The following is a 27,545-nucleotide window of genomic DNA, read 5'->3' as shown; positions in this document are numbered from 1 at the left end:
GAAGATATTCGTTGTCTTATCGCTAGACGGGTTCTTCTCGCTGAAATCAGACAGATGCGAGCGATTTTGGCAGCTAGCGCATACTCTGACCGTGTAGAGCTGGATCTGGCAATACAGGATTAAAAGGTGAGCCGCATCTTCAAGTCTTGTGAGACCGGTTTGTTATACGTAATAGACACAATATAAATGATGATCCCAAGTACGAAACATGTCGTTAGATGGTCTTGCTCGAGACTTTCTGAGATGTATGCGTACAATGTCCGAAACTCATCACAGCAAATGCTGACGCCGTGGTCGGCGGGCCGCAGCAAAGCATTATCCAATATCATCTCGTCGCATTCCCAGTCCGAGCAACTATCGGATAGGCACAGGCTCTGTAGATGCATATGCCATGGTTCGCTGCTTCTCCAAGGATAAAACGCGAGCAGGATAGTCTTGCTTAGTTTGAGACAGGGTTGCAGTATCAACACGTTTTCATAATCTCGGCCCGAGACGAAAAAGGTTATGCTATAGAACGTATTAATATTGATCATAGGCTTTTCGAAGGAGAAGTCAAATGTGGTGTCTGCAGGACTCAATTGGAGGTGGAGGAAGCATATGCTACCTACCAGTATCCTCCATTGGACTGTCCACAAGCTCGCAGACTACTTGAACGAGTAGCAGAGTGAAGAAAAGACGATGCCAACAGGGATTTTGATCCTTACTGATGTGGTTCACGGATGTTGATCTGCTTCGAACCTATTTCGACTTATCATCAAGATGTCGGCTTAGGAAGTTGTTACACAGAGGAACTTCAAAGTCGAGGAAGGTACGGCTGTACTCCTGCAGTCCCCAGATGGTTGCGTGGGACCTTCATGGTATCAGACGCAATAGTTCACCTACAATACATCGTCCACAAGCATGAATTTCAAAAAAATTCTTGGAGCGGAGGTTCGTTGTGGTCTGGTCACACAGGAGGAGGGTTTGAAAGTCGAAGACGGCAAGAGCCAATCTCCACGGTTTGTTAGAGTTGTCAAGGGGCTGAAGGAATCAACATGCTCAGGAGAAGATGCTTTTCGTGCTTTGAGGATGGTTGAAGAAGTCAAGAGAACCAAGAAAGAGGGAGTCGATATTGACATTCTTTGTTGGCGGGGTTTTATTAGGAAGGTGTGCTGTTCCAGCCACATACTGTACTGGTCTCGAATAGAAGGATTGATAGCCTTGATACCTGCCTTTCTGGGGAGCACACTTGCTGTTAAATTGCGACATCTCAGCTGATAGACCGGAACATGTCGAGATGTTCCCGGGTGAAGTTCCGCGGATCAACAGGATCTGCTATTTTATGGCCGCACCCCGCAATTTTGTCTCCGCATTGATGCAGATATACGACCCCCCCTTGTGTCGTTCGAGCGCTCGTGTTGCGCACAGATATAAGGGCCAGAACGCTGGCCAGCCGTTGGTCGAATGTGACAGATTTGTTGAACACATCCATTCGCGGAATGTCGCATAACAACAACTCATTGACCAGGACAATAGCCCATATCATCTCGGCCGCACATAACACGGTATACTATCACAATGGCTAATTTGCGCCCTCGTGAGCAGATACACAACAGCGACGCCAAGGCCGGTCGTCTGCGCCATTGCGTTATGGCGGAATAGAGTTACGAGACTTGAGATAACACCCAGATGCCACCTCGCTTAGGTCTTCCTCCTAGCATCCTTCTAGAAACCGGTACGTAATTACCACCACAGAAGATCAATCGAGCTTATCTCGAGCATGGTACTGGTCAAATTTGCGTGACACGATCATGGCCGTGAACATCGACACATTACAGAATTAGACGACATACGACATGCAGGTTCATTGGTATAGCATTTGTTTGTGGTTTTGACTTCAGCGCGACTCAAGCAACCACCAAGCCTCTCCAAGATCTTCTGGCGGCGAGTAAAAGTTACGCCCTCGTACTCTAAACTCTCGCAAGAAGTCTTGGACCCTGAAGCTTTATGCGCCAAGGACGGCCGCCGGCGGCTTGTGACCTCGATAAGATAAGGGATCAGTCCTGATTAGGAAGGTATCAAGGAGGTCTCGCCGACGGTCCAGCACTTTAAGCTCACCTTCCACCGCCTCGCGAAGACTAGTGCTGCCGTTTGGCTCACTAGTCTCTCCTCCAACCATGAATTGGACGAGTCGCGTGCAACGATACGCGCAAAAGAAAGCTCATTTTGCGGAGGTCAACGACCAAGCGCACGATAGCCAGTTCAAGACCTGCCAAAGCCAGACTTCAGCTAGATAGTAAACCTCGGCCAGTGTTCCCCAAAAAAGATAGCCTTTAATCCTCGAACAAGTCCAAGAGCAGCATCAGTTGCCATTGGCCGACCTTATCTGGTGATCAATTGAACGGAAAGTACTAAGGTTCAAGGTTATAACAAGTCAATCCCCCTCCTTTGTGGAACTGTCCTTTTAGTCCATCAAAACATCCATCGTTACAGCCCAACACCGTAACGATGTCGGGCATGGGTAAGAGGTTCGGCTTCAAGAGGGCAAACACCAACCAAGATGAGCCCATCACCATCAATGAGCTCCAAAAACTCGACAGCCAAAGCAAGCATGCTGGCAGCAGCAAGCTCGGCCCTGACCATGGAGTTCCGGAGGAAGTCATTGAGGGCGATGTCCGTGAGATCACTGAGGTAGAGGCCAACCATGCCCTCAAGTCCTTCCGCAAGGATCACATGTGGGATCCTAACATGGTACGTACAATGCATACTGGTGCGAGAAACAAGCACGCTCACATGGTCTTAGGAGGATGAGACTTTGGACATAGTTGACGCCGTCACTGGTGCTCATGATGCCAAAGGAGAGGCTCAATTGGTCGACGACATGATTGAAAACTCACCGTATCCTGAAGTAAGTGCTTTGCTGTATCACCTGACGACAATGATTAATAGTTGCCAAGGTTCGTGCTGTCGTAAGAAACTACGACGAGGATGTCCCTACAAGCACCATCAGAGCATGGACTATTGGTCTCCTCATGACCACTGTTTGCTCGTCACTCAACGCTCTGTTCCTGCTCCGCTATCCCAATATCTCTATCGGTCCTTACGTTGTACAACTCATCTCCTATCCCATCGGTGTGGCATGGGCAAAATCACTTCCCAACAAGGAGTTCTCTATCTTCGGACTCAAGGCTAACCTCAACCCTGGTCCTTTCAACGTCAAGGAGCACGTCATCATCGTTGCCATGGCCAACGCAGCTTTCGGTGGTGGTGCTGGTTACTTTGTCGATACCGTTGTCTCATTGAAGAAATTCTATCACTTCGACACTAGCCAGTTCGGATGGGGTTTCAACACTTTGTTCGCCTTGTCGACCCAGTGCCTTGGATTTGGTCTTGCTGGATCCGTCCGCAAGTTCCTTGTCGAGCCTGCTGCCATGATCTGGCCCGGTGCTTTGGTCAACGTCGGTTTCATGTACGCCTTGCACGATCACAGCCCTGCTGACCCCACGAAGACCAGCGGCTGGAGCGTGAGTCGTTACAAGTGGTTTATGATCTGTATGGTTGCTATGTTTGTCTGGTCCTGGTTCCCTGACTTCATCATTCCTGCCTTCAGCTACTTCGCTTGGGTCACTTGGATCAAGCCTAACAATGTTATCGTCAACCAATTGTTCGGCCAGCAGACCGGTGTCTCTCTGGGTTTCCCCTTCACTGGCTTCACTCTCGACTGGGCCCAGATCAACTCTTTCTACGGCAGTCCTCTGCTTTCTCCATGGTACGCTCTCGCCAACACTGGAATTGGTATCATCTTCTTCGGCTGGATTATTGTCCCCGCCTTGCACTACAGCGGTGTCTGGTACGCCGAGTACCTTCCCATCTCGCAAAACGGTATCTTCGACAACCAAGGTAACACTTACAATATCTCGAGAATCTTGACGCCCGAGCATATCGTTGATCCCGTGAAATACGAGGCCTACTCGCCTTTGATGCTCTCAACTGCCTTTGCTCTGACCTACGGTATGAACTTTGCGTCGATCGCCGCACTCGTCAGTCACACCTACCTCTTCCATGGCCCCGAGATCTGGCGCCGATTCAAGTCCTCCAAGGGTGAGCTCGATGACATCCACATGAAGCTCATGCGCAAGTACAGACTTGTGCCCACCTGGTGGTACCTTGCTCTATTGGCCGTCATGATCGCATTCGCTTTCGTCTCAGCACTTGCATACCCTACTGGCATGGCGTGGTACTCGGTCATCCTTTCGCTGATCATTGCAACTGTCTTCACTATTCCTATCGGTATTATCCAAGCCTTCACCAACATCCAGCTGGGTCTCAACGTGTTCACCGAGTTCATCATCGGTTACGTTCAGCCCGGTCACCCTATCGCCATGATGATGTTCAAGACTTTTGGATACATTGTTATGACTCAGGCGCTTTACTTCTGTCAGGATCTGAAGCTCGGTCACTACATGCACGTGCCTCAGCGTTCTATGTTCACTGCCCAGTTGGTCGCCACTATCTGGTCTTGTCTTTGCCAGCTTGCCACAGTTGAATGGGCCATGGGCGCAATCAAGCATGTTTGCACCAAGGCAGCTTCTGGAAACTTCACCTGTCTTTCGATCAAGACATTCTACAATGCCAGTGTCATTTGGGGTGCTATCGGTCCCAAGCACCTGTTCTCTGATGGAGCTACCTACCAGGGTCTGCAATACTTCTGGTTGGCAGGCTTTGCCTCGCCCTTCCTCGTCTATGCGCTTGCTCGCGTGTTCCCCAAGATGTCTATGATCCGCAAGATCAGTATGCCCCTGATCTTTGCTTGTTTCAGTTATGTTCCTCCCTACACTGCCATGAACATCGTAAGTTTTCTGTCCCTTGCTCCCGACGAGATTGAGATCCGTGCTAACTCGGTACACAGCTTTCTTGGGTTGCAATTGGTTGGGTCTTCAACAAGTACCTTCGTCAGAAGCACCGCGGATGGTGGATGGAGTACAACTACATCACCTCTGCCGCCTTCGATGTTGGTCTTGCGATCTGCGCCATCATCCTCTTCTTCTGCGTACAGCTGCCAGGCAAGACCATGCCTGGCTGGTGGGGTGTCAACATTGTCGGAGACACTCTGGATGGTGCTGGTGGTAACGTCCAGAAGACTGTTTCCGGCGACGACTACTTCGGTCCTAGAACTTGGAAGTGGTAATTTTGAAGACCGTAGATCTTCAAGCCAACGTTGGGGCGGGAAAGTCTGCGACATCTTGGTCGCGGATGCTAGCTATATCTAGTCTGTAATATGTATGTATAGCTCATGATAATGTTTCGAATCATTTTCACTGCTTTCACTTTACTACTTTCCAGATCGATATCTGGTGAGACGTTCATGTTATGCATCTCGGAGTCGTGGCCAGGCTATGCATTTCCGTGCTTTAGGTCAAGTAAGTTATCAAAGCTTGCGGCACAAGAGACAAATCTCCGACTGTTTGCTACATTGTCGTGGTTTCGAGCAGCTTAGAGTTGGATGCCAAGGTCAAGGTGTTTGGCATGGTACAGTTGCAATGTGGGAAGGCGCGGCCTCGATTCACTCAACTATCGTCACTTCCAGCTTTTTCTGCGGCCACTTCGCTTTGCGCTTTGTTTCGGTCCCTGCCTCATCAGTTCTTCCCTCTTCTTATCGTTCAACTCGCCTCTGCACTTGCTCTTCCTGCCAACATCGCCGCCCCTTTCCTCACTGAGCAAGACTGCATTTCCACCCTTCTCTCTTTACGCGCGGCGCAGCTTCACACTTGCTGGAAGGTCAATCATCTCACAAACATCGACATGACATACGAGTGCTACTTCTGCGATCGTGAGTTCAACTCATGGAACGCACTGCGGCAGCACAAAGACACCCTCGAGCATTGGGAGTGCGAAACGTGTGACCAACTTTTCGGAAGTCAATACACAGCCAATGCACACATGACTTCACTATACCATTGGGGGACCGCCGTCGAGTGCGATAAATGTGATCGAACCTTCAACACATGGAAAGCCTGCAAGCGGCACATGACAAAGTTTGGTCATTGGTTTACTGACGTTTGTGATACCTGCGACAGACGTTTTGTCGACAGAATCGCCGTGGAACAGCACATGCTTGCCGTCGGGCACAAAGCACAACACCGTTGCACCAAATGCGATTGTTCCTTCCAGACCGAGAACGACTGGTTCAAACACATGACTTCGCCCATTCACACACGCGCCGAGCCCATTCAAGCCGCCCCTGCGCCGCCTGTCAAACCAACTCCTACTCCGCAATCTGCTTCTACCGCTGGTAATGCTCCTACCGTGCCTACTTCCAGCACACCAACTACCATTGCCAATTTCAACTCCCAGCCGGATTCAAATTCTCTGCCTGTTGCCAATCCAATCCCTGACTCCGTGCTCAGTCAGGCAGTGGCCGCTGCTTTGGCAGTCGTCTCAGCACAGTCTACCAGCTCCTTGTCGTCTGGTATACATCCCACAAACACTGGTACATTCTTTGCACCGTTCAGCGTCTTCGTCGAACACGACAATGCATCATCCATAACCAGTCGTTACCAGTCGATCACCTTCATGCAGCATTATCAGACTTTCTCTTTCGAGGAACTCAGATTAGCTGATTACATGGCTGGTCGCAGACCTGTCTATCCCAGACAACAATCTGAAGCCTTTGCTCAGCACACTGATTCGAGAAACACTCTCAGTCCAAGCGCTGTTACATTTCAGCCTGTCTGCTCTGTCAATCCGGCTCCCACACTCTCTGCCGTGGAACCCGCCGAAGCAACGCAGACTGACACCTCCTTTTCAGAATCTCTGATCTATCCTGAAGGGACCGCTTCTCGGACAACACCTAGTATCACCAACCATAGCAATGCCGAAAGCCATACTGCTAGATCCAGTGCCACCACTGCCGAACATATGCAAGAAAGCTCAACTGCATTGACTGATGAGGACAACGCCAAATTCAATCTTGTACACGAAGCACACGCCAGGGTGACGAAACTTGTCAGAAACAATGAGAACGAAGGCGGATGGATCAGTCAAGGTGTAGGTCCTGTTCGAATTCTTGTTTCAAAGGACACCTTCGCACCCCGTGTACTCATGCGCGCTGAGCCATCGGGCAAAGTCGGCTTGGACCTCGATGTTATGCTCGGCTCTACGTTTCACGACCTCAAGGCTCCCAAGATGCTTCACATGAATGCCCTATCTCAAGACAAGAAGAAGATCGAAACTTCTACGTGTGTTTTCAAAGACGAGTTCGAGGCCAGAGAGTTTTTAGACAAACTGCACAAAGTCATTGCCAAAGCGCAGGATGCATCTGCTGAGAATCCGCTTTTCTCACTCAGCGAAATCACAGCACAACAAACAGAGCCTGTCGAAAAACCGGAAGGCGTCAACTCTCCTTTCTGTCAAGAACGACACACAGATCCTGTTGCAGGATCGCAAATCACCAACTGTCCCTTCTGTCGCCTTGGCTTCTACGCTGTATCCAAAATCCTGCAACACCTAGAAGCTACATCTTGTCGCGCACGTCCAGACCTGAACCGCGGCAACATCTACCATCATATTCATGGATATGACACGGGTGCCTATATCACTGAATCATTTTCGGACAGTAATGTATCTGTTCCGGAGAATGAAGAGTCTCTGTATCATTGCCCGAGCATGACCGGAAAGTGTCAAGGCAAGCGTTTGCGCTCTTTCGCCGCACTTTACGCGCACTTGGAGAGCGATGACTGTGATCTTGACGGACGTTCGGACCTGCTACAAGATTTCAGCAACATAGAAAACTGGGTTCCTGCTTTCGGATCATGCTAGAGCACGGGATGAGTATGATCAGAGGTGGATCGGCGGAAGAAATCGTATGAAAAGACTTGAAAAATCTGCCGGTGTGATGTGAGATTAGAGATGGAAGGTGGCGATAAGCTGATTAGCTTTTGACTTTGCTAGAAGTCAAATAATGAAGTTGTTTTGCACATGCAGTACTTTCTCTATATGTGGCCACCCGGTGTGCCAGAGTCTGTAATTTGCAAACTACCATCTCCTCCAACTACGCAGAGAGCAGAACATACGTTGCAAGAAGGCACAGTGTTCATTCTTTTGAGAACATAGGTATGTCCACAGAGATTCTATGATTCGTCGCTTTTCAGTAGATACTGTTCTAGTCCCTATCAGTGATAGGCATCTCTACAGCACACGTCTTACATTAGCACACGCAAAGATTGTATGCTGAAGCTATAAAGGGCCTCCTCTGACCCTCTTGCCTTGACTTGTGGAGCCCCTCATGCTAGGTCCTCTCTTCTGTCCTGTATTCCTACCATAGAGATCATTCCATCTTCTCTGTATAGCCAAAAGCGTACACCTCGTCTCCTTTGCTGAATCATACCTTCCACCAAGATCTTCCAGTGCTCGGAAACATGTGTTGAGGTATCCGGTCATCTCGACATCAATTTCTCTATGTGGTAATGGTACGGTGGCAAAGATCAAGATCAGTGCTGCTGAAGAGAGTATGCGTATAATCTCGACGTTGATGAAGCGGAAGGTATATTGATTCTCGTAGATGCGGAGGAGACGAGCGATCTCCGTTGCTGAAGTAGCGCACACATGGCGGGCATGATGTACACCTGCTCCTTGCAAGGGCTGTGGTTGTAATTGAGAGCTTGTCCATGGTCTGTGCAGGAAGATCTGAAGGTGGTGGTATTCCATATGCAACATGAGCAGCTGAGGTAATTTTACGGTGCTAGTATCGGAAGTGTCGATCTGAAGATGAGGAGGTAGAGAGTCTTTCCAATGGAACAACTCAGTCGTGGTTTCTTCGCAGAGCTCTTGGAGTGCTGGTTTGGATATTGATGTGTACGAGTAGAGTGCATGGCCCACGACAGCAATGTTCTGGCAAAGGAAGATCCAGTGGTGGAAAATCTGTGGTGTAATGTCTGGTAGCTGAGAAGCATCATGTTGCATAGCGCCAGGCACGAACTGAAGGGAAGGAATTGAGTAAGGCTGCCAAGTAGGATTTGATGGCAGAGTCTTGGGATCGGGCTTTGGCACTGTCACTTCGCTGTCATCGAGCGAGAAAGGACGACCAAGGTGGAAACTCCAAAGCAAGTTTGAAAGATAGCAGCCCCAAAAAGCTACTTGTCTTGCACGAGCTTCGGCCACAGTCAAGATACCTTGAGCCACGTATCCTGCACTGTCAACGTGGAGGCCGAGATCAAAAGCTACTCTCATTGCCATGCCGCCGAACAACCAGCCTCGAGCGATGTTTTGGCATGATTCTTCGTAGCTTGCGAGTATCACAAGTGCTTGAGCTGTGGCTACACATGGGCTATCGAGGTGAGAGTCGAGGAGGATCTTTGCTCGATCCGAAAAGAATTGAGGCATTGACCTAGGGTAAGTAATGAGTGACATGTTGGCATGGCTCCCAAAGGAAGCACCTATGGCACACCTGAAGAAAAAGTCAGCAATTTGTTCTTACCAACAGCGTTGGGGAGCGGAATGTACTTACATCGCATCCTTCAGAACATCGTTATAATAGCTGTTCTGAACTCCCGTATTGAACCAACTTTGTCTAGCCATATAGAAGACTTCCTCGTCCACTATATAACTGCTGGGATTGTGCCAAGTGAAGAACAACCGTAAAAGGTGATCCTCGAGCTGTATATCTACCTCTTGGCTAAGGTCGGCGACCTCGAGTAGACGCTGGATGTTGACCCTTGAAGGTGTATGGAGCATGAAATTCTCGCCAGACTTGTTCTGATTGTCTATCAGATGCAGATTCGATGCGGTACCAAAATATCGTAGCTTGCCATCGGGGGCCAAACGGAGCGAGCCCAGGCGAGCAGAGAGTTGGTTAACCAGTTCTGTGTTTTCTTCGTCTCCAGAATTGGAGGTACTGTCTTCTTGATGATGTGCCGTCTGTTCAATTTGACGCATCGGTGTGGATTCTGGTTGGAGCGTGGATGGCTGCGATACATCGATCGGCGGCTCGTTCAAGAATTGCAGGGATAGATTGCTAGGGTCGAAGAGATCAAAGCTGAGCATATTGTCCAGCGTCGGAAATGGCCAGTCTGGCGAAATATGGTCTGCACCTGGAACAATATTGGTACCTGGCGACTGTGTCGACACTTGATTTCGAATGCCAGGCATTATCCCGGTGACATTATTGAAGTCTGGCTGATAGTATTGATTGGAAATAGGTGTGTCTGTTGAGGCGATGCTTACAAATGCCGAATCATTCTCGACTGAGGCCGAAGGATCCACTTGCGTTATCTGAGAAGGTTTAGGCGTAGAAGTCGTTTCTTTTGGGGGTAGGCGTGGAAGCGATTTACTGTTCTTGGCAGCCGAAGACTCGTAAGGAGGAGCATCAGAAAGACCCAGGGTGCCCAGTACACGTTCTAGGAATTCGTCGTCCTCGGCGTCTAAAGGAGGAACTTCTTTGTCTGCTTCGACGATGACCTTGCTGAGCTGCTGTACTCGTCGAACGAGAATATGGACCGCAGTGCGGAGTTGGACTCTGGCCAGGGTCAGCTTCAGTTTCTGCCAGAACCGAAAGACAAGCCAAAGGATCCAACATAAGCGTGGGCCAATCTGCTTACCTTCTCTTGTCATCTCGAGAATCATAGACACATTCTCTGTCCTTCTTCACGCAGCCACTGCAAGGTTGCTGATTATCGCACTGATACTCGTGAGTAAAATTTGGTCAACGTGAACACAGACATGTGATACTCGAGTCATACCTTAATCTTGCTCTCCCGACAACCCTTGCAAGCATTAGAAGCATTCTTCCTGACCGCCTTGCTGTTGGTGTTCTTTTCCGCGTCCCCCATGACGCTGCGATCTGCTCGGGTTTCTTTTACCGTGTTCACAACAGCATATTTTGATGGGATGAGAATCTTTCGGAAAAGCTGGCAAACAGAGATGAACACCAAGAGAATCGAAGTATCCCGGTCGGATTTTGATCTGCGTCAGTAAGAAGTCGTTGGCCTGGTGTAGCTTTGGATTTGCTATCACAACTGCAGTGGCGTTGCCAATCAATTGGTGCTGTATAATTGGTGTTAGAGGCTGTCTTTGTTTCGCAAAACAGTGTCGATCAGAATGCAGACTCGGAGGCCAGCTTCCTAAACATATACGGACAAGTATGTTAGGGCAAAGGCGGTCGAAGAGCTGTCGGAAACCATTTCCCGACGTTGCCCCACTCCTGCTTCTTTCCTCTCCGTATGTTAAAGTATGTGACGCTGTGGCTATAAAAGTGCACAACCCTATTAGAAAACAGGATGATATCTACTAGGAAGCAATACTTTGTCGAAGATCTGCGAACGTGCCTCTGATTTCGTGAATATTTGTGCCTTTTTACATTTACAGTGCATGCAACAGTCAGAGCACGCTGAAATCTAGAGCACTGGGACGCAAGAAAAGTGTGACAAGCCTATTTATTACACGATACAGCTATTAAAGATCTCGCTATAGGACTTCGTGAAAGAACAAAAAAATTCGACTTCATGACCTTCGTTACAAATGAAATGAGATCAACAAGCAACTCTTCAGGCTGGTGATGTGGGTTCCAGATTTGACACCGACAACTCCTCTTCGATCCTGATATCTCTGCTCATGATCACACGTCCGTTTTGGATGTATGCCTTCTTGACCAACGGTTGGGGGGGCTGATAGAGTTCTTGTCGGATCACAGGTCTTGACGACGATAATCTCTCCAGCTTGACTGCACTATCGACACGAGACACGTCCGACATTGCTGAAGGGGCTCTGGAATGCCTGGACAATTCTTGGACGCTGGAAAGAACCTTCTTTCCTTTGCGGTCAATAGTCCTTAGCTCCGTCTCGTCTGAGTTGCCTATGATTGTCGTCACACAGCCTAGCTGTAGATCTCCATATGGATTTATTCTTTCCTCGAAACTCATCCGAGAAACATATGTGCCAGGTGTATAAGTAACGGGCTTGCCTCGATGTGTTGTAGGTAGCACGGTATGCTGCTTTCCAGGGAAACAGTATCTGATCAAGGGGCGCAGAGTCGCCAAAGATGCTGCAATGATGCCGAGTCCTGGTTCAACAATCGACCAACTTGCTATGTTGACCGAATGTTCAAGGAAAGTCGGCGATGCTTCAATGCCAGGAATATATGCTAGTCGGATCAAGGAGGCGATACTTGCAAGAGAGCCGAGGCCGAGAAGACATCCTGCCGATATTTTCATAGATCGAGGAATGGCTGCACTCCAGATTACTGTCACAGGCAGGAGAGAGAAAAGCCAGTCTGTCAAGGCATTCATGCCACCAGCAGCGTAGTAAAGAGGCTGTAGTATGTTATCCGACATGCAGGCCTGCCTGACTTCTTGGATGAAGAAATTGGCGGGGTTTCCGCACTGGAAGACGACAATGAAAGTGAAAACTATGCCATAAGTTGTGTAGATTCCAGTAGAGATGTAGATGGTTTTTCGCTGCCACGAGAAGTTTTCCGGTATAATTCGAAGGAAGAAAATAGCAAGAGCGAGCTTCAGGACAACTGTCGTAAGGATATAAAGAGACATGAAGCCCATGATGAGCTGTACGACTTGTCAGCTTGCTTTCATGAATGTCGAAATGCATCCGTAGCTTGCTTACACCAAAGATTTTGTCGATCAGCCCGACTTGAGCTTCGAGCCCGTTAGCCAACGCTGTGCGTGCAGCACCGCTTCTTTCGATGTTCTCGATGGCAATAAGACATGAACAGCAAGCCGTGAAGACGCATAATGTAAGAAGAATCAGCCAGTCGTCCCAGTGGAACGATCTCAGTACCGAAGCTCGAACGTATACACGCAAGCTCACAGCGATCCAGGCCAGCACAAGAAAGGCGACCGAGACCTGAAACATCGGCAACAAGGTGTGTTTGAGTGTCAACATCCTGGAGATCTCGGCAATGTCCATGTCGTTCACACCCAGTGAGGCTGCCATAATGGCTGCAATGGACTCACTCGAAATCGGCACTGACACTGGCGATGAACTTCGTCGTTGCGAGGCAGCGGGGAATCCTCAAGGTTATGTGCAGCACCGGTGAGGAAGCTTTTGGCGGTTCATGCGTGAGCGTTGGAGGACGGGATAAATGGTGGATCGTGAAGAAGGAACTGATCGATAACCCTGCGTCTGGGCAAAGAAATAGGGGTGAAATGAAAGGTTAAAAAACAATCGCCATGCAAAAGCGACGTCAAAGAGGAAGGGTAGAGAAAGGAATGTACTTGGGTCCTCGACGTGAAGTGAGGACGAACAAGGCAGGAACAACGTGGGCTTCAAGAGAAAACATCATGACCAACCTGCACACATCCTAGAACAAATCTGGAAGACCAGATAGACGAGCCATCTTGATAGATTAAACACGACGACTTTTATATCAGAGCACTTCTTGAGCAGCTTGATCTGCTTCAGGGAACAGGGTGGTAGTAGAAAGCAGGGCTGGACTTCATGAATCGCGACTACCCCTTTGACCCCGTGCGTCGGTCGCACTCGGGGGATCGCGCGCCATGACGCCTTCCTTGTCAGCTGCAGCTTAAAGCGACAGCGTGCTGCGCTATTTCAATGCTTTCCTCGAGGTGCATCGACTGGCGGCGATGGGGTGCATAAGGAAATAGACGGCGGCCACGCGAATGCTGCAACGGTCGGTAATGCCATTGATACTTGCCTCAACCAGAAGAACTGTAATACTCCTATCGCGATGCAAATGTCGCAGACTCGCAGGCCGTCTCTGCCACGACCTCGCTTACACGCTCAATCGCATGGACGCCTGTTGAGTATCTCCAAAACACAGGCAATAATCTGTCTTGGAAGGGCTTGCATAGGGTAACGCTCAATAGTAGATCCCAACTCCTGGTAAAGTGCCGATAGAAAAGCAGAAAGCATGAAAAACTGGAGCTTCAAATTTTAAACGCGCCGCCGATGAAACACGCCATATTCTGGGGTAAGTCTCTTCCTCTTCTTAGGCACATCCTGGTTCTGCTATTTGCCATGCAACAACCAGGTTTGCAGTTCATCTATATGCTGCGTTCAATACAGGCTTGGAGATACAGGATTGCGACCCACTCGGGTTGTGCGCTTTGCAGAATACCATTCGCTATCCCGGCAACATCTTGTCAGTCAATATCTGGTGGGTCTGACCGAGAACTAGTCAATTGACACAGATGGCCTGTCAATATCGCATGACGCCAGCATTGAGCATCTCGGTTGCGGCGCTTAAACCTCTTCGATGCATCATCGGCGTCTTCTGCTATCACACCGACAGTCTTATGGTTGCATATATTCGGACACTACTACACGGCGCACAAATCAGTCTGAACTCGTCAAAATCATGAGCAAAGCAGAATGATAGAAAAGCGTTTGACGTCTCTGTAGATTGCTAACCGTCAACGGTCCCACATGTCCGCACGAGTAACCTGGCGACACCAGCTCTTCTCGCTTCGCTGGACTGTCGTCTTACAACAACCTTTCTGACTTGGATCGTTGTACGTTATTCAGGCAGAAACCAATCACCTCGAGATCTTCCTGGCCTTGGATACTGATAGACAACCGCCTCCGGTGGTCTCCCTCGACTTCTCATACCTGACTCGGCACACATATCCGGTGATCAATTCGCAACTCGCTAGGGTCTCAGGTGGCTGGCAGAAACAAAAGGGTCATTGTCTGTTCAACACCTTGTAGACAGATCTTCCACACGTTCCGAATGCTTCGCGTAAAGGCAAGAGAAAACCATCCTTGACTTTAGCTTGCTAAACACTGGTTTCTATCCTGCAATCAGGCTCACCTGTTCACTGTTCTTATCGTCAACATAGACGAGCATGTATGCATATCTAAAGATAGCCCGTGGAGGCTGTTCATCCTTTCAATTTTGATCCCAGACTTGACAGCCACTGGCGTGGCACATCAAACGTCAGCTCCCAACACAGTAATGACACCCTTAGCGCTCGACCTCAAGCAATGATCCGGAATGCGCCTTATCACTGCTTTCCACGGAATTCTCTACTGGATGTGAACATACGTGCAGATATCCAGCAAGGATACTTTACTTCGATAGCGGTCGAGGACGGCTGGGTTTCGAGAAGCCAAGTCGGCATCTTGTACAAACTATTGCACATGAACATGGATGTTACATTCGCCAATCTTCTACACGCAGCTCCATGTGCTCATGGCTGACTGTCAATTCTCATTTGCGTCAATGCTGCGACCACCTGATCTGTGTCCCAGCCAGCTTCAATCGCTTCTCGCAATTTATCTTGCTCGTTGCTCGGAGCCATACCGCTAGGAGCAGGCGGTCTGTTGTCAAGATTCGTTGGGAACGGATAGCCCTCGCCGATGGCTGCAATCACAGTTTGGATACGATCGGACAGACCTTCTGCATTGTAGAGCTTCTGAATCTCTGCCCAGCATGCCTTGACAAGAGGTATTGCGTCTATCTGCTCCATTGGCTTTCCGAATGCGCTACTGACCTGGAGAAGATTCGCACTTCTGTCGACGTCGGAAGTGTTGTTGCCAGCGGCATGATGCAGAGCTGGGTTAAAGAACACACCATCGCCTTTCTTCAGCGGCAGTGAAACCCAGTGCTCGTTGAAGTATTGATCGAATTCAGGCTGTCGATAAGCCATGTAACCCGAATCGAGCTTCTGGCTAAATGGAAGAAATCGTGTAGGCCCACTTTCCAGTGGCATGTCGCTCTGCGCTACAGCACCTTGCAAGGTCAAGAACTGGCTCGCGTACTGCATGCCTTTGGGAAACCTGGAGCAGCCTTCCGCAGTCTGGAAGCCTAGATGATAGTCACGATGACTGACTTGAGCAGCTCCACCAGGCTTGACGATATTCGTTTGGGCAGTAACTCGATATTGCTGTCCCAACCAAGCTTCGCAAACTCGAGCCAGCCAAGGATTGGAGTAATATTGCACGAAAGACTCTGGGTCTTGCAGACAGTGTTTGCTGAAAGAGTTCCAGATGCGTTCGTTCTTGCCATGACCAAAGTGGTCACCTTTGGTTTTAGATTTTTCGCGTTCGATGATCTGGCGGAAGGCATCGTTGGTTGCATCAAGCACTGACTGATCTTGATACATGTTCTGGACCACAAATACGCCAGGGCCGTTGGCTAGTATTTCGTACCATTCATCTTGGAGGCTGTTGGCAGCTGTCTTGTCCGAGTCGTGTTTGGCCAGATCGTAGATTGGGATGTTCTTTTGCATTTCATGAGCCAATGGGTAACCCTTCTTGCTGACAGTCTGACTGCAGATGTCTGCCAAGCTAGACACCCTGGGTAGATGATCAATCGTGTAAAGCCTTGATGGTATCGTGGTCTGGCTTTTTTGTTGGCCGTTAGCTGTCCCGACATCTGCATGAGGACTCATGGTGGCGACAATCAACACTATTGGAATCTTGAGCAAAAGGTGATGTGTCTGAGATTGTGATCGTGTACCAAGAGGCTCAAAATATGTCCAGACAATGGCCTTGAAAGAGTGGGGCTGGTGGCGGGGTAGTGTAGGAAACCATTTCCCGATCGCACATCCACCGTCAGGTACTGCTCACGTCCTTGTCTCCTATTTCCACAGACTCATCACAAGTCTGTCTGGATCTGACGTCCGCGACCGCAAACCGGTGAACGGAAAGAGGCAGAAGCAAGATGCAATATCAAAGGCCTTCCCCTGAATGCTCAAGCCGTCCTCCGTAAGCATGCCCCGCATCGTATGACGATCTCATATAGCATCGATACTCGAGTAGATCCTCGCCGTATGCTAAATCCAACGACATTCCTCGTATCTCGACTACAGCAAAGCGCAAAGTATACACTTTCAGAATGCAAAAAACGTTTTAGAAGCGAGGGTGTGCCCGCAAAGAGTTGATAAGTTGTCGTTTCTCAATGGGCACGATCTTGTTTCCTAATGTTATTATGCGTCTTTACAGATATGTGCATTACAAATCAGCATGTTTGGAGGATCGAAAGTCCAACATATCGATTGGATAGCACGTGTTCGAGTTGCGGAAAGAGCTGGGATGAACCGATACGCAGGTCTGGCAGATGATTGCAATCATGCGGTAAGCACTATAGTCTGCATCCTTCGCATGGTGCGTGGCTTGCAGACTGCTTATCCATACTGCAGGCAGACACATATATGTGTGAGCTGCCTAAATTGACAGGGAGATACAAGGTAGGAACTTCAGAGGCTCTACAAACATCTAGGGATGCAGACTCGATGTCAACAAAAGCTTGTTCTACAACTTGACGCCATCAAATCCTTCCGAGGGGTTCGAGATACGGCCGGTGATCGCTCCTTCTAGATTCGAGCACGGTTGACTCACGCATGATCGCTGCCTAAACCATCAGAACACATATATAGACGATGTCTATCAAGAAGAAGAAGATTGTCCTCTACATATCTACGTTTCGAGTACAACAGCAATAAAAACCATGACCCGTCACATGAACCCGAAAAAGTTCCTTGCGGAATTCGTCTACGACGTCGAAAAGGACTTTGACGTCGATGGAGTACCGGCATCATGGGCAACACCCACAGGTGATGGTAAACCAGCCCATCGCTTCTGGGATGACGAAGACGAAAAAGTCGAACTAGATTTCTTTGGCGGCCAGCAAACCGGCGATAGGAGCATCTTCGCTACCAGCCATGATGGGAAGCTGGTTGCAGCTTCTAATGGCTCTATTGTTAGTGTTCTAAATATTGAAACCAAGGAACAGTGTATGCGATTCAAAGGACTGGTAGCTCCTTGTGTCAAGCTTACATTTAGCCCGGCGCTGAATGAGTCCGGAGGATATACTCTTGTCATCGAGACCTCTGACAGAGATGAACGAAAGTCCGTCGTGTTCTTCTTGCAACTGGATCAAGATGGACGCATGATTCAGCAGCTCGACACGATTGACGTCGATGAACTTTTGCAGAAGTCTTTGGAGCCTGTGGCAGCTCAGATGAAAGACTCTTTCGAGCTTTCCTCGACATCTCCGCTGCTAGAATCGGTCCGCCAGGGCTATAGTAAGGCGCTCGAGAATCTGAGAGCTGGCCTCGAATCCAGACATCTGGTTCGTGTGGCTGGTCGTTCCAATGGATTTGGCTCAAATCCATTCAGCAAGGACGGTCAACTTTTTCTCTACGTTATTCAGAATGAGAGCACACAGTCGGGCTCTCGTCCCCCAGCCGACCTGCCCAAGGTCATAGTCTATGACATGGCAAACCAGTGCCAGAGATACATGCTCGGTGGTCATGAGGACGCCATCATGTGGACGGCATTCAGTCCAGATGGTCAATACATTGCTACAGCAGCTTGGGACGGCACGTTCAGGATATTCGACGTATCAACAGGTGACTGCAAACACGTCATTGGACCGACTGGAGGACAATGTTGGAGTGGAGAGTGGTCGCCAGACTCGAGATATGTGGTGCTTTGCGGAATGGCCAACCAAGAGACGCAGAGTGAGACGTTTGTAGCTGTCTATTCAGCTGAAACCGCACAGCAAGTCAATCGATTCAGAAATGACGAGCTCAAGCATTGGGTCAGATGTGTAGCGTGGTCGCCCAGAGGAGAAATCGCCATCGTACACGAGAAAAACAACGTATGGATCTGGGAACCTTTCGAGAACAAGACCATCGGCAGTTTCAAAGTCAAGGTCGAGGACCAGATTATGGAAAGATTTGCTGCGGTATCGCAAGTCCAATGGGTGAATGAAGGAGAGATGTTGGTTGCTCGGGCGGGCGACGGTACCATCGAAATCTGGGATCGAGTTCAAAATGTCAAATGGCGTTTGCAGAGGCCCAAGGGGTCTGGAAAGGAGCGAGGTATTGGTATTTTCAGTTGGGTGGAAAAGGACAAAACTTTGAGGACGTTCAGTCGTGACGGGTTCATGCGAGCGTACCGATTATCATGACGGAACAAACAAGATAGTACCTTCAGGTGTACTAAAGTACGCGGCACCTATAGAAATGCATGATAGCAACAGGAAACAAGACGATATACACCGAGAGGCAACAGGTAGCCGACTCTCTAAGGACATGTTTCTGCTTCCCAACACTCTCAGTTACGGTCGGAGTATGATGAAGATTACAGACCTAAGTACCCGGAAAGGCAGCGAATAGCGCATGCAAGTTATATAGCATGCAGATTGATTGGATGTTAGGTGTTGATAGAATGGAGGAAACAGGATGGTTACCTATCCATAAATGCCAAGGCCGAGCTGAACGGCGGCGTCCTGAACAAGCAGGTGCAATCCACAGGCGCTGGTGTGACTCGAAATTGCTGTGCTACCTACATATTCAACATGATGGAGGAAGTTTTGAGTTTACTCATTTGTGACCAAAAGCAACAGCCGCCATGACGACCAACGCACCCTCAGGTCCAGCGACCGTTTCCCACCGCCAATTGCCCTCTGCCACGCTCATCCCCATCGATTTGACAGTTGAACAAGAGCGACAGATCCTCTACGACCAACGCATCATCTGCGGATGGAACCACGATAAGATCCCCAAGTGGGCAGCCGCCATTGTGGCCGGCACTCGAAGCTTCTTCTGGATCTGCCTCGCTCCCGACGCCGAACGCAACATCCCTACCTTTACGCGCGACGACAAGACGTATATGCCTGTCGGTCACGTATCTTTGGACAAAGTGGATATCACCGAGCCAGATGCTGTACCGGATACAACACTTGCTGACCCTGAAAAGGGCGTGCTTACCATAACAAGTCTGTTTGTCCTGCCTGTCTTCCACAGATCTGGTCTAGGTGCTTTTGCTATGGACGAGTGCGAACGTCTTGCTCGGATCCCACCTTATGGTGCCGAAAATATCACTGCTATCACGGTCAACACTTTGAGTCCGCGCTACTGCGAGGGTGGTGTTGAAGGTCCTGATGGTTTGGGTCAATGGGAGAGAGAAGCAGGAGTACAGGGGCAGAGGCCAGTTCCTAAGAACAACATGCTCTGGTACAAGAAGAAGGGCTACGTGCCATACAAGGAGGCTCCGAGGTATACAAGCTTGGGCAAGCAAGGGGAGACCTTGTGGTGGTATGCTTGTTTCATGAGAAAAGAGCTGCAGTAAAACTTCGACAAGTCACTTTGTGCAAGGCACCAGACCAGAAAGAAATAATCGACATGAGGGGAGATCTGTTCGAGGTCTATATACATGGTTAGAGTCTAGAATTCTACGATTGGTTATCTGAGGCCAGCTCTGATTTCTTCCAGAATCGTGTTTGCGCCCTGCGCTATCATGTTATCCGCCAACTCTTTTCCAAGAGCTTCTGCTTCAGCTATGGTCTTGACCACACGCTTCATGTTCATCTCTACCATCTGCTTACCGTCGAGACTGGTCACGGTAGAATGCAAGACCAACACATCGCCTTCCCAGTCGGTGTGCACACCCACGGGTGCGCTGCATCCACCCTCCAACGTCCTTAGAAGACTCTTCTCCGCAAGACACGCCAATGTCGTTGTCTGATGAGACAACGAGCTTAACAATGCCATAGTCTGCTCATCACCCTCTCTAACCTCCAATGCCAACGCACCTTGCCCAGGCGCATACAACATCCCATCCTCAGGACCCAAATACTGCGTGATCCGATATCCAAGATCAATCCTCTTCAACCCCGCAGCAGCAAGGATCAAACACGCATAAGGACTATCTTCAGCATCTAATTTCCTTAATCTGGTATTGAGGTTGCCTCTGACATCCTCACAGATCAAATGCGGATAGTGTCTCATGATCTGGGCTTTTCTGCGCACCGAAGAGGTGCCAACGATAGAGCCAGAAGGAAGCGATTGTAAAGTCTTGTAGGTTGAGTCTTGCTTGATGACCATTACGTCGCGAGGGTCTTCGCGTTCGCAAATGACACCGAGAGTACAAGAGTCAGGCAGGACTGTCGGTACATCTGTAGAAAAGCAAAAACAATCAAAACTCCAATGACTCCGGTAGACTCTTTCACAATTTCTGCTACCTACCTTTCAAGCAGTGAACAATCACATCCAATTTCTTTTCCATCAACAGTTTTTCCAATTCCTCGGTCCAGATGCTTTTGGCATTGAACTCTTGGAATGATTTGACTTGGTTCTCGTCGGCCATTGTGCTGACCACTTGGGATTTGTAGGACGGGCCTGGTGCATGAGTTTCGAGGTGTTTGACAATCATGTCGACTTGGGCGATGGCCAATTGCGAGCGCCGTGTGCCGATGTTAACGATTTTTGGTTCTTGTATGGATGCCATTGCTGAGGTTTCTGCTTTTAAAGGTGACTTGGTGAGGTTGTGAGAATCTATACTGTATGATTAGATCGAAGAATGAGTAGGTGTTAAGATTGGAGTCTTGGCGGAAGACGGTCGGTCAGTGCGGCCACTCCGCAGTTATTCACGTCTTCAGAGCTTTAGAGCTTTATGATCTTTAGGCCTTCTGGTTTTTGAACGTACCGCCACCAAATTCTTATAAATTCTTATAATGTCTTATATGGAGTACCTATCTAGTATTTATATAGCAGTTATATATATATATAAATTATATAGCCAGCTATACATAAAAGACACTAAGGAGAAGGAAGGATAATAGGGGGGGGGGGTAGGAATGATAGGGGGCTTCCGTATCTCTCTTCTATGCTAAGTATAGAAGCCCCTATCTAGTAATACTCCTACCTGACTTTTTTTTATCTATTATAAGTATAGCAATTTAGTCTATTTATCAGCTATATAATATATCAATATAGTAAGCAACACATTATATATAGTATAGTATCTACCTATAGTGGTCGCAAGAAATGGTATACGCAAGACGACATTCTGAATCTCTGAAGATTACAAAGCTCTGAAGCTCTAAAGACGTGAATAACTGCGGAGTGGCCGCACTGACCGACGGTTCGGAAAGTGCAATCCTTCTCCGAGATGCGACTTCTCTTTCACTCTTCACTCGTCAGGTCAGCGCATACTGTTGTAAGTTATCCACGCGAAGAGCCTATTTCGAGAGATTCTTGCTTTGTTGTGCATCTACCCTGAGTGCTAAAGCTTATTCTTCCAAGTTATGCTTTTCACCTTTTCGGCGCCACATGGGAGTAGCTAGGATAATTACTTCTTTCCCTCCTTGAGTGTCTTCATTTAAGCGTCTATTGTGAAGATCAACATGGTCAATGGATGTAGAGCAGGAGTCGAAGTGGAACAAGAAGTGTCACATTCTCTACCGTGCTAGATCGTCAATCGACCCAATGTTTCGTGTACCCTATCTTACATACTCCTGTTGCTGACAATCGATAGTCGAGATAGTCGCGTGACAACATCACTTCTTGCCCTTAGGCATCACCATCGTTGTCTTCGTTGTCGCTAGAATCGTACTCGCGCTCCCACTCAGAGCTCGTGTCTGACAGGTAGTTTCTGGCCTTTTGTCCTTCAACTTCTTCCTCACTTTCGTATGGATCACCATCATCATCGTCTTCATCCATACTCTCTCCACCATCGTCATCGTCGTCATCGTCATCATCAGCAGAATCCTCCTCTTCCTCATCCTCAAGTCTAGCGCGATCCAACCAGAGTCTCTTCTGATAATCAGACAAAACGTCAATCTCCGCGCCGCTGGCCTTGCGAATCTCCATCTTGTACTTCTCGTTGACACTGAGTATCATGTTGCGGTCTTGGCGAGCAGTGTTCTTGACGTCCTTCAGAAGTGCAGATAGCTTGACGAGTGTGTGCTGGTTCTCGCGCTCCCACTCGCGCATCTGACCTCGGACGTCGGTGTAGGTGATCGAGCTGACATTGGCGTGGAAATCGTAGTGTGCAGTAATGACGCTTGGGATGCGGGTAATCCAGAAACGAAGGAGCTGGTCGTTTGAGAGGCTGAATTTGCTAGAGGCGGACTTTTCGGATGCGCAGTTGAGTGTGAACAGTGCTGAATGAGGAACGCCATTGCGGTTCTTGGCTTGGATGGCGTCTTGGAGGGCCTCGCGATCCAATTCTTCTCTCTTGAAGATACGGCCTACATTCTTACCGGGGAACCTCGATTTGGTTGCGTGAAGACGGAGGGCTTTGTCGTAGTCGTCCTTGCAAGACTTGAGGCACTGTTTGGCTTCCTGAATTGTTGTCTTGGTGATTGTGGCGAAGCGAGCGATCAGGCCGGTTCTCTGAAAGTCGTAGTAGAGGTCAAGAGCTCTCTGAGACTCGCCTCCAGCCATGTCAAAGAAATTTTGGGCGACATCTGGCTCTGTGTTGGTGATAGAGCAGAACTGGGAGGTTGGGTACTGCTCCAAGTAGCGGTCGTGTTGGACAATGGGTGATGTTTCTGACTTCTTTTGTTCTTCAGGCTCGGATTTCTTGGGTTGTGGCATGGTAAAATCTCCTCCGCCAAGTCCGATGTCTTCAGGGTGAGAGGTAAGCGCTGGAGTTGCTGGCTTTAGGGCTTCTTCCTCATCGGCCAACTGCTGTTGTTTGATACGGAACTCGGCCATGGTCTCTTGCTGAGACCAGTGGTATTCAGTAGAAGATACATTGTTGGCAGTAGTGTTTGACCCAGGGCTTGACCTCTTCAAGGGCTGCGCAGAGAACGCACTTTCGATTCCGGTTGTAGCAGATGCGCGCATGTTCATCTCCAGGACTGGCGATTCTAGCTGTGCGGTTCTGGGAAAGTCGGAGCGAGCAAGGTCACTGATGAGAGCAGCTGCCATGAGTCGATCTGTCTTGTCGAGAGAGCCATCTGCTTCGAAGCGCACTAAGCATTGGATGCCATCGAAGTTGTACTTGATGAGGCGCTGGTGACTCAAGGACTTCAAGTCGGCCGGCCAGTTCGTGCAGGCCTCTTGGAGGGAGCGAGTGAGATCCATCTCCATTGTCGCTGATTTGCCCTTTTCGACCAAGAACAGAGTACTGCTAACCTTCTGCATCATGATCTGGAAAGGAGTTCCGTCGCCCTGCGCAAACTTGAGGAGCGTCTTCAGAGTGTGATCGCTAGTGAAGATGTCGATGTCCGAAGTCACAAATCTGTAGCCCAAGGAGGTTATGTAGCGGACAGCGTCATCCATCTCGTTCTTGAGAGCAAGATTGTGCTCATAGTCGCGATAATCTGTGCTGGGCGCAAGGTTGAGTTTGAGATCGGAGCTAGGTGGATGCCACAGAAGAGGACTGCCAGGTTGCTTTGCAGCGACAGGGACGACTCTCTTGTAGCTAGACGAGGACACAGGCGTGCATGCACTCCATCTAGTCTGCAGAAGTAAACTGTCAAGAGGTAAGTGGGTCCAGTTGTACGATGTCAGCGCTTCGAATTCAGTGATCTCTGCTCTGTGTTCGCCGCGTTGATGGTTGTCGTGACCCTCTTGGGCGTTGATCACCTTGATGAGATCCTTCTGGGGTTTCATCTTGTTGGTGGGTACAGCCATCATTTGAGGTAGCTGATGATTGTTGTGTTGTGGTGAAACGAAACGGAAAACAAGCGAGTTGGTGATCGCTGACCAGAGCTACTGAAACGACGATTGGTCGATGCCGTAAATCGTTGTTGACTTTCATGCCTCACCTTCTCATTTTCACTGGCCAACTCTATCAACTTACCCTCAAGTATACATGCTTCGGATCTATCATGCTCTTTCTTTAGGTGAGACTCCTGGCAGCTCTGTTGTGTATGCCATTTGGCTATGGTACGTAACACTACCACCATCTAGTAGACGGCGGTAACGCAAGCCTCGACCCTAGCATTGTTCAACATGCCACGCCTTCTAAGAAAGTGGCTGCTCCGAGGCGGACATTGGCGAGGTAAGAAGCCATACTCTGTGCCTGCATATCCATGCACCGACGCAGATGTCCAGATCCATGTACAATCTCGCAGTCCGCGGTTCTTCCAAGTCCACGGTATCTCGAGATGGTGAGCAGCCGGCTCTCTATTGTTACCAAGCCACATCTGCGAGGGGACGTCACGGTGGATCGTTTTAAAACTCGTCATCAACGTCGGAGTGGATGGGAGAAGGGATAAGCTGCGTGATGGATCGTCATCGAATGACCCCGAGAACTCAGAGATCCATGTTTCACATCACTGTCACCAATTGAGTGAAGAAAACGATATCACAGAGCTGGGAGATATGGAAGAGGAAGCAAAGAAGAAAAAAAAAGGGAGGCACTGGTGAACAAAACGATGTCGCAGCCGTGAATCGAACACGGGGCTCGTGCATGGCAAGCACGAATTTTACCACTAAACCACTGCGACAGATGATTGGACAGTGCAAAATTCCAGATCCATCTAAATCACTATCAATGCCTCGTAAGACCTCAATTGCCGCCCAGCCCTGGGCTCGAATCTAATTTCTCGGCATTCTTCTGTAGCTTCGCCATATCCGTGCTTGTGCGGCTCGAAATGCAAGGTGTTTCACCTTCAGACAGCGCGACAAGTCGAGCGCCTTTTCTAGGTGACGAATGCCATATCGATTTGAGTCGAGTAACCGTGGTCAATGTCCTCGATCAAGTCGAACTCTTGCAGGCAGCTTCTCCGTTTCGTCTGTATGATCTCTGTGCATACAAGAGCAGCTACTTGTTACCTGAGTATAAGGTCATGTATCCATTCTTGATGTCTCCAAAAATGGCATGAGTCGTCACCGGCAACAGCGAAATGGCATCCTGCAGCTCGGGACCCTGCAATCTGCACCATGGCATTGGCTGGTGCTCGAAACTACTGCGCCTTCGTGGGATGAGCTGACGAAGGTCGACGATCAAGTATTTATTAGACGTGCTTGTGAAACATTATGGGGTAGGTCTTCAAAGGGATGAGAATGGCCCTGGAGAGTTTTTTGGATTTGCAGCTTCATCTTGCTCTTTCCTTCTCCATCTACTCGTTCAACCATGGTAGAGGGGTCTACATTCCACGAGAAAGACGTGCCGGAGGAGTCGCACCTCCTTGAAGATTTTGAAGACGAACCGAAGACAGTCGAAGTCGAGTCGAGCAACCCTTCACCAACCTTTCACATCAACCTGTCGGGCTTTCAACAACCACAATGGTCCGACTTCTTGTCGCTGTTCAAGCATTTCCTCTTCTTCCTGCTTCCGACTTTTGTTCAACTTAGACTTCGTCCAGAACTAGCTAAACCCGAACGCCTTCACCCTTCCGGATACCTTGACGGCATGCGTGGGCTGGCCGCTCTCTTCGTCTTCTTCTACCACTTCTCCTACTCGAGCCACGATGTGCTCACCGCATACGGTGGCACCGGCAAGCCTGATGAGCACCGCGAATTTCTCAAGCTCCCATTCATTCGGTTCATATACACCGGACCCGCCATGGTCTCTATCTTCTACGTCGTCTCCGGCTACGCCCTCTCCTACAAGCCTGTCAAGCTCATGAGAAATAAGAGTTGGAAGGACTTATTACACACTCTCTCTTCGGCAACTTTCCGCAGAGCTATCCGTCTATATCTGCCTTGCTTTGTCTCGACCTTGATGATCATTCTCCTAGTCCGACTCGGAGCGTATGATGCAACTCGTGGTATTGCATATGACGGAAGGCGCCTTAACCAGGTTCGCGAGTTTCACCTGGCACGCTACAAGTCACTGTGGCACCAAATGACGGATTGGGCCAAGATGATGTGGATTTTTGTACACCCTTGGAGCTTTGGAACAAAGGACACGGATATTGACATAGATAAGCATCTGTGGACCATTCCGTAAGTGCTCAAAATTCGACTTGATCAAAAGCACTGCTGACTCTATCTCGATCAGTATGGAATTTCGCTCCTCGCTCGTTCTATACTTGACTCAACTCGGCCTCGCTCGTCTCAAGCCAGCTGTGAGGATCATCTCATTGGTCGCGCTCATCATCTGGTGTCATGAGAAAGATCGTTGGGAAATGATTCTCTTTTATTCTGGCTTCCTCCTTGCCGAGCTCGACTTTCGCCGACAGGCACTGGCCGCTGCAAAGTCTGTTCTTCCTGCAATCAATTTCACTCTTCCAAAATCTCCACAACGCCTGCAATTATGGACAGCACTGTATATTTTCGTCTTTCTGGTTGGCATATATCTTGGAGGACAGCCACAAATCCACGTCGAGAACGCCCCGGGCTGGGCCACGCTCTACTCGTGGATCCCTGCATACGTCGAGCATAAGCAGCGGTATTGGGTCGGTTGGGCAGCTATACTGCTCGTCTGGGCGACATCCAATTCGGTGCTTCTCCAGCGCCTATTCACCAATGGCCCTGTCCAATACCTGGGCAAGATATCTTTCTCGCTCTATCTTATGCACGGTCCCGTCACACATACTATCGGCTATGCTTCGATGGATTTCTTCTGGCGCACAATTGGAGAAGACACATATATGACAAAGGAGGTTGGGTTTGTTCTTGCTGCAGCCATCAACATCTCGAGTACGATTTGGGTGGCAGATATTTTCATGCGCTTAGTTGACACACCGACTGTACAATTCGCCAAGTGGGTCGAGGAAAAGTGCATTGTTCCTTTAGAATAGGAAGGCCTCTCAAAGCCGCCCATGTTTTATATGTTAGTATATCTCAATCGTCCATACCACTTATTCTGATTTTTTTTTTTGTTCCTGCTCGCAACTTGTCGAAGGAGGATGTGAAATGGCTATTGAATGATCAAACGATGACTGTGAGTGAGCGAACGCATAT

The 27,545-nt window shown here is 49.1% G+C and overlaps 10 protein-coding genes across 10 annotated transcripts; 5 read left to right on the top strand and 5 right to left on the bottom strand.

Annotated features, from left to right (window-relative positions):
• Positions 1-2,496: 2,496 nt before the first annotated feature.
• Positions 2,497-5,167, top strand: M437DRAFT_36528 (small oligopeptide transporter-like protein; the record flags this gene model as incomplete). Its single annotated transcript, XM_041019469.1, has 4 exons — positions 2,497-2,730; positions 2,783-2,891; positions 2,929-4,829; positions 4,889-5,167. The coding sequence occupies 4 exons, from the start codon at positions 2,497-2,499 to the stop codon at positions 5,165-5,167; spliced, it is 2,523 nt and encodes an 840-aa protein (XP_040884877.1).
• A 623-nt stretch (positions 5,168-5,790) lies between these two features.
• On the top strand, positions 5,791-7,710 carry M437DRAFT_15446 (uncharacterized protein; the record flags this gene model as incomplete). The annotated part of the gene is made up of 2 exons (XM_041018810.1): positions 5,791-6,121; positions 7,418-7,710. Coding segments are annotated over 2 exons (624 nt in total), but the record flags the coding sequence as incomplete, so codon positions are not given.
• A 504-nt stretch (positions 7,711-8,214) lies between these two features.
• On the bottom strand, positions 8,215-9,912 carry M437DRAFT_38064 (uncharacterized protein; the record flags this gene model as incomplete). Its single annotated transcript, XM_041019764.1, has 2 exons — positions 8,215-9,424; positions 9,485-9,912. 2 exons carry the CDS (start codon positions 9,910-9,912, stop codon positions 8,215-8,217), a joined length of 1,638 nt encoding a protein of 545 aa, XP_040884875.1.
• A 2,072-nt stretch (positions 9,913-11,984) lies between these two features.
• Positions 11,985-12,840, bottom strand: M437DRAFT_19516 (uncharacterized protein; the record flags this gene model as incomplete). Its single annotated transcript, XM_041018988.1, has 2 exons — positions 11,985-12,533; positions 12,592-12,840. Coding segments are annotated over 2 exons (798 nt in total), but the record flags the coding sequence as incomplete, so codon positions are not given.
• Positions 12,841-15,137: 2,297 nt separating this feature from the next.
• Positions 15,138-16,340, bottom strand: M437DRAFT_36422 (PhyH-domain-containing protein; the record flags this gene model as incomplete). The annotated part of the gene is made up of 1 exon (XM_041019445.1): positions 15,138-16,340. One exon carries the CDS (start codon positions 16,338-16,340, stop codon positions 15,138-15,140), a length of 1,203 nt encoding a protein of 400 aa, XP_040884873.1.
• A 1,058-nt stretch (positions 16,341-17,398) lies between these two features.
• On the top strand, positions 17,399-18,865 carry M437DRAFT_37810 (WD40 repeat-like protein; the record flags this gene model as incomplete). Its single annotated transcript, XM_041019719.1, has 2 exons — positions 17,399-17,767; positions 17,852-18,865. The coding sequence occupies 2 exons, from the start codon at positions 17,399-17,401 to the stop codon at positions 18,863-18,865; spliced, it is 1,383 nt and encodes a 460-aa protein (XP_040884872.1).
• A 443-nt stretch (positions 18,866-19,308) lies between these two features.
• Positions 19,309-20,028, top strand: M437DRAFT_38565 (uncharacterized protein; the record flags this gene model as incomplete). The annotated part of the gene is made up of 1 exon (XM_041019861.1): positions 19,309-20,028. The coding sequence occupies one exon, from the start codon at positions 19,309-19,311 to the stop codon at positions 20,026-20,028; it is 720 nt and encodes a 239-aa protein (XP_040884871.1).
• Positions 20,029-20,141: 113 nt separating this feature from the next.
• Positions 20,142-21,186, bottom strand: M437DRAFT_37744 (porphobilinogen deaminase; the record flags this gene model as incomplete). Its single annotated transcript, XM_041019701.1, has 2 exons — positions 20,142-20,854; positions 20,925-21,186. The coding sequence occupies 2 exons, from the start codon at positions 21,184-21,186 to the stop codon at positions 20,142-20,144; spliced, it is 975 nt and encodes a 324-aa protein (XP_040884870.1).
• Positions 21,187-22,250: 1,064 nt separating this feature from the next.
• On the bottom strand, positions 22,251-24,302 carry M437DRAFT_35892 (uncharacterized protein; the record flags this gene model as incomplete). Its single annotated transcript, XM_041019342.1, has 1 exon — positions 22,251-24,302. The coding sequence occupies one exon, from the start codon at positions 24,300-24,302 to the stop codon at positions 22,251-22,253; it is 2,052 nt and encodes a 683-aa protein (XP_040884869.1).
• Positions 24,303-25,893: 1,591 nt separating this feature from the next.
• Positions 25,894-27,367, top strand: M437DRAFT_19759 (uncharacterized protein; the record flags this gene model as incomplete). Its single annotated transcript, XM_041018992.1, has 2 exons — positions 25,894-26,585; positions 26,641-27,367. Coding segments are annotated over 2 exons (1,419 nt in total), but the record flags the coding sequence as incomplete, so codon positions are not given.
• Positions 27,368-27,545: the final 178 nt, after the last annotated feature.

The sequence above is a fragment of the Aureobasidium melanogenum genome (assembly GCF_000721775.1).
Source record: "Aureobasidium melanogenum CBS 110374 unplaced genomic scaffold scaffold_1, whole genome shotgun sequence".
Classification (NCBI taxonomy): domain Eukaryota; kingdom Fungi; phylum Ascomycota; class Dothideomycetes; order Dothideales; family Saccotheciaceae; genus Aureobasidium; species Aureobasidium melanogenum.
Note: the sequence above shows the minus strand (reverse complement) of the source record. Positions and strands in the feature narration are given on the sequence as shown.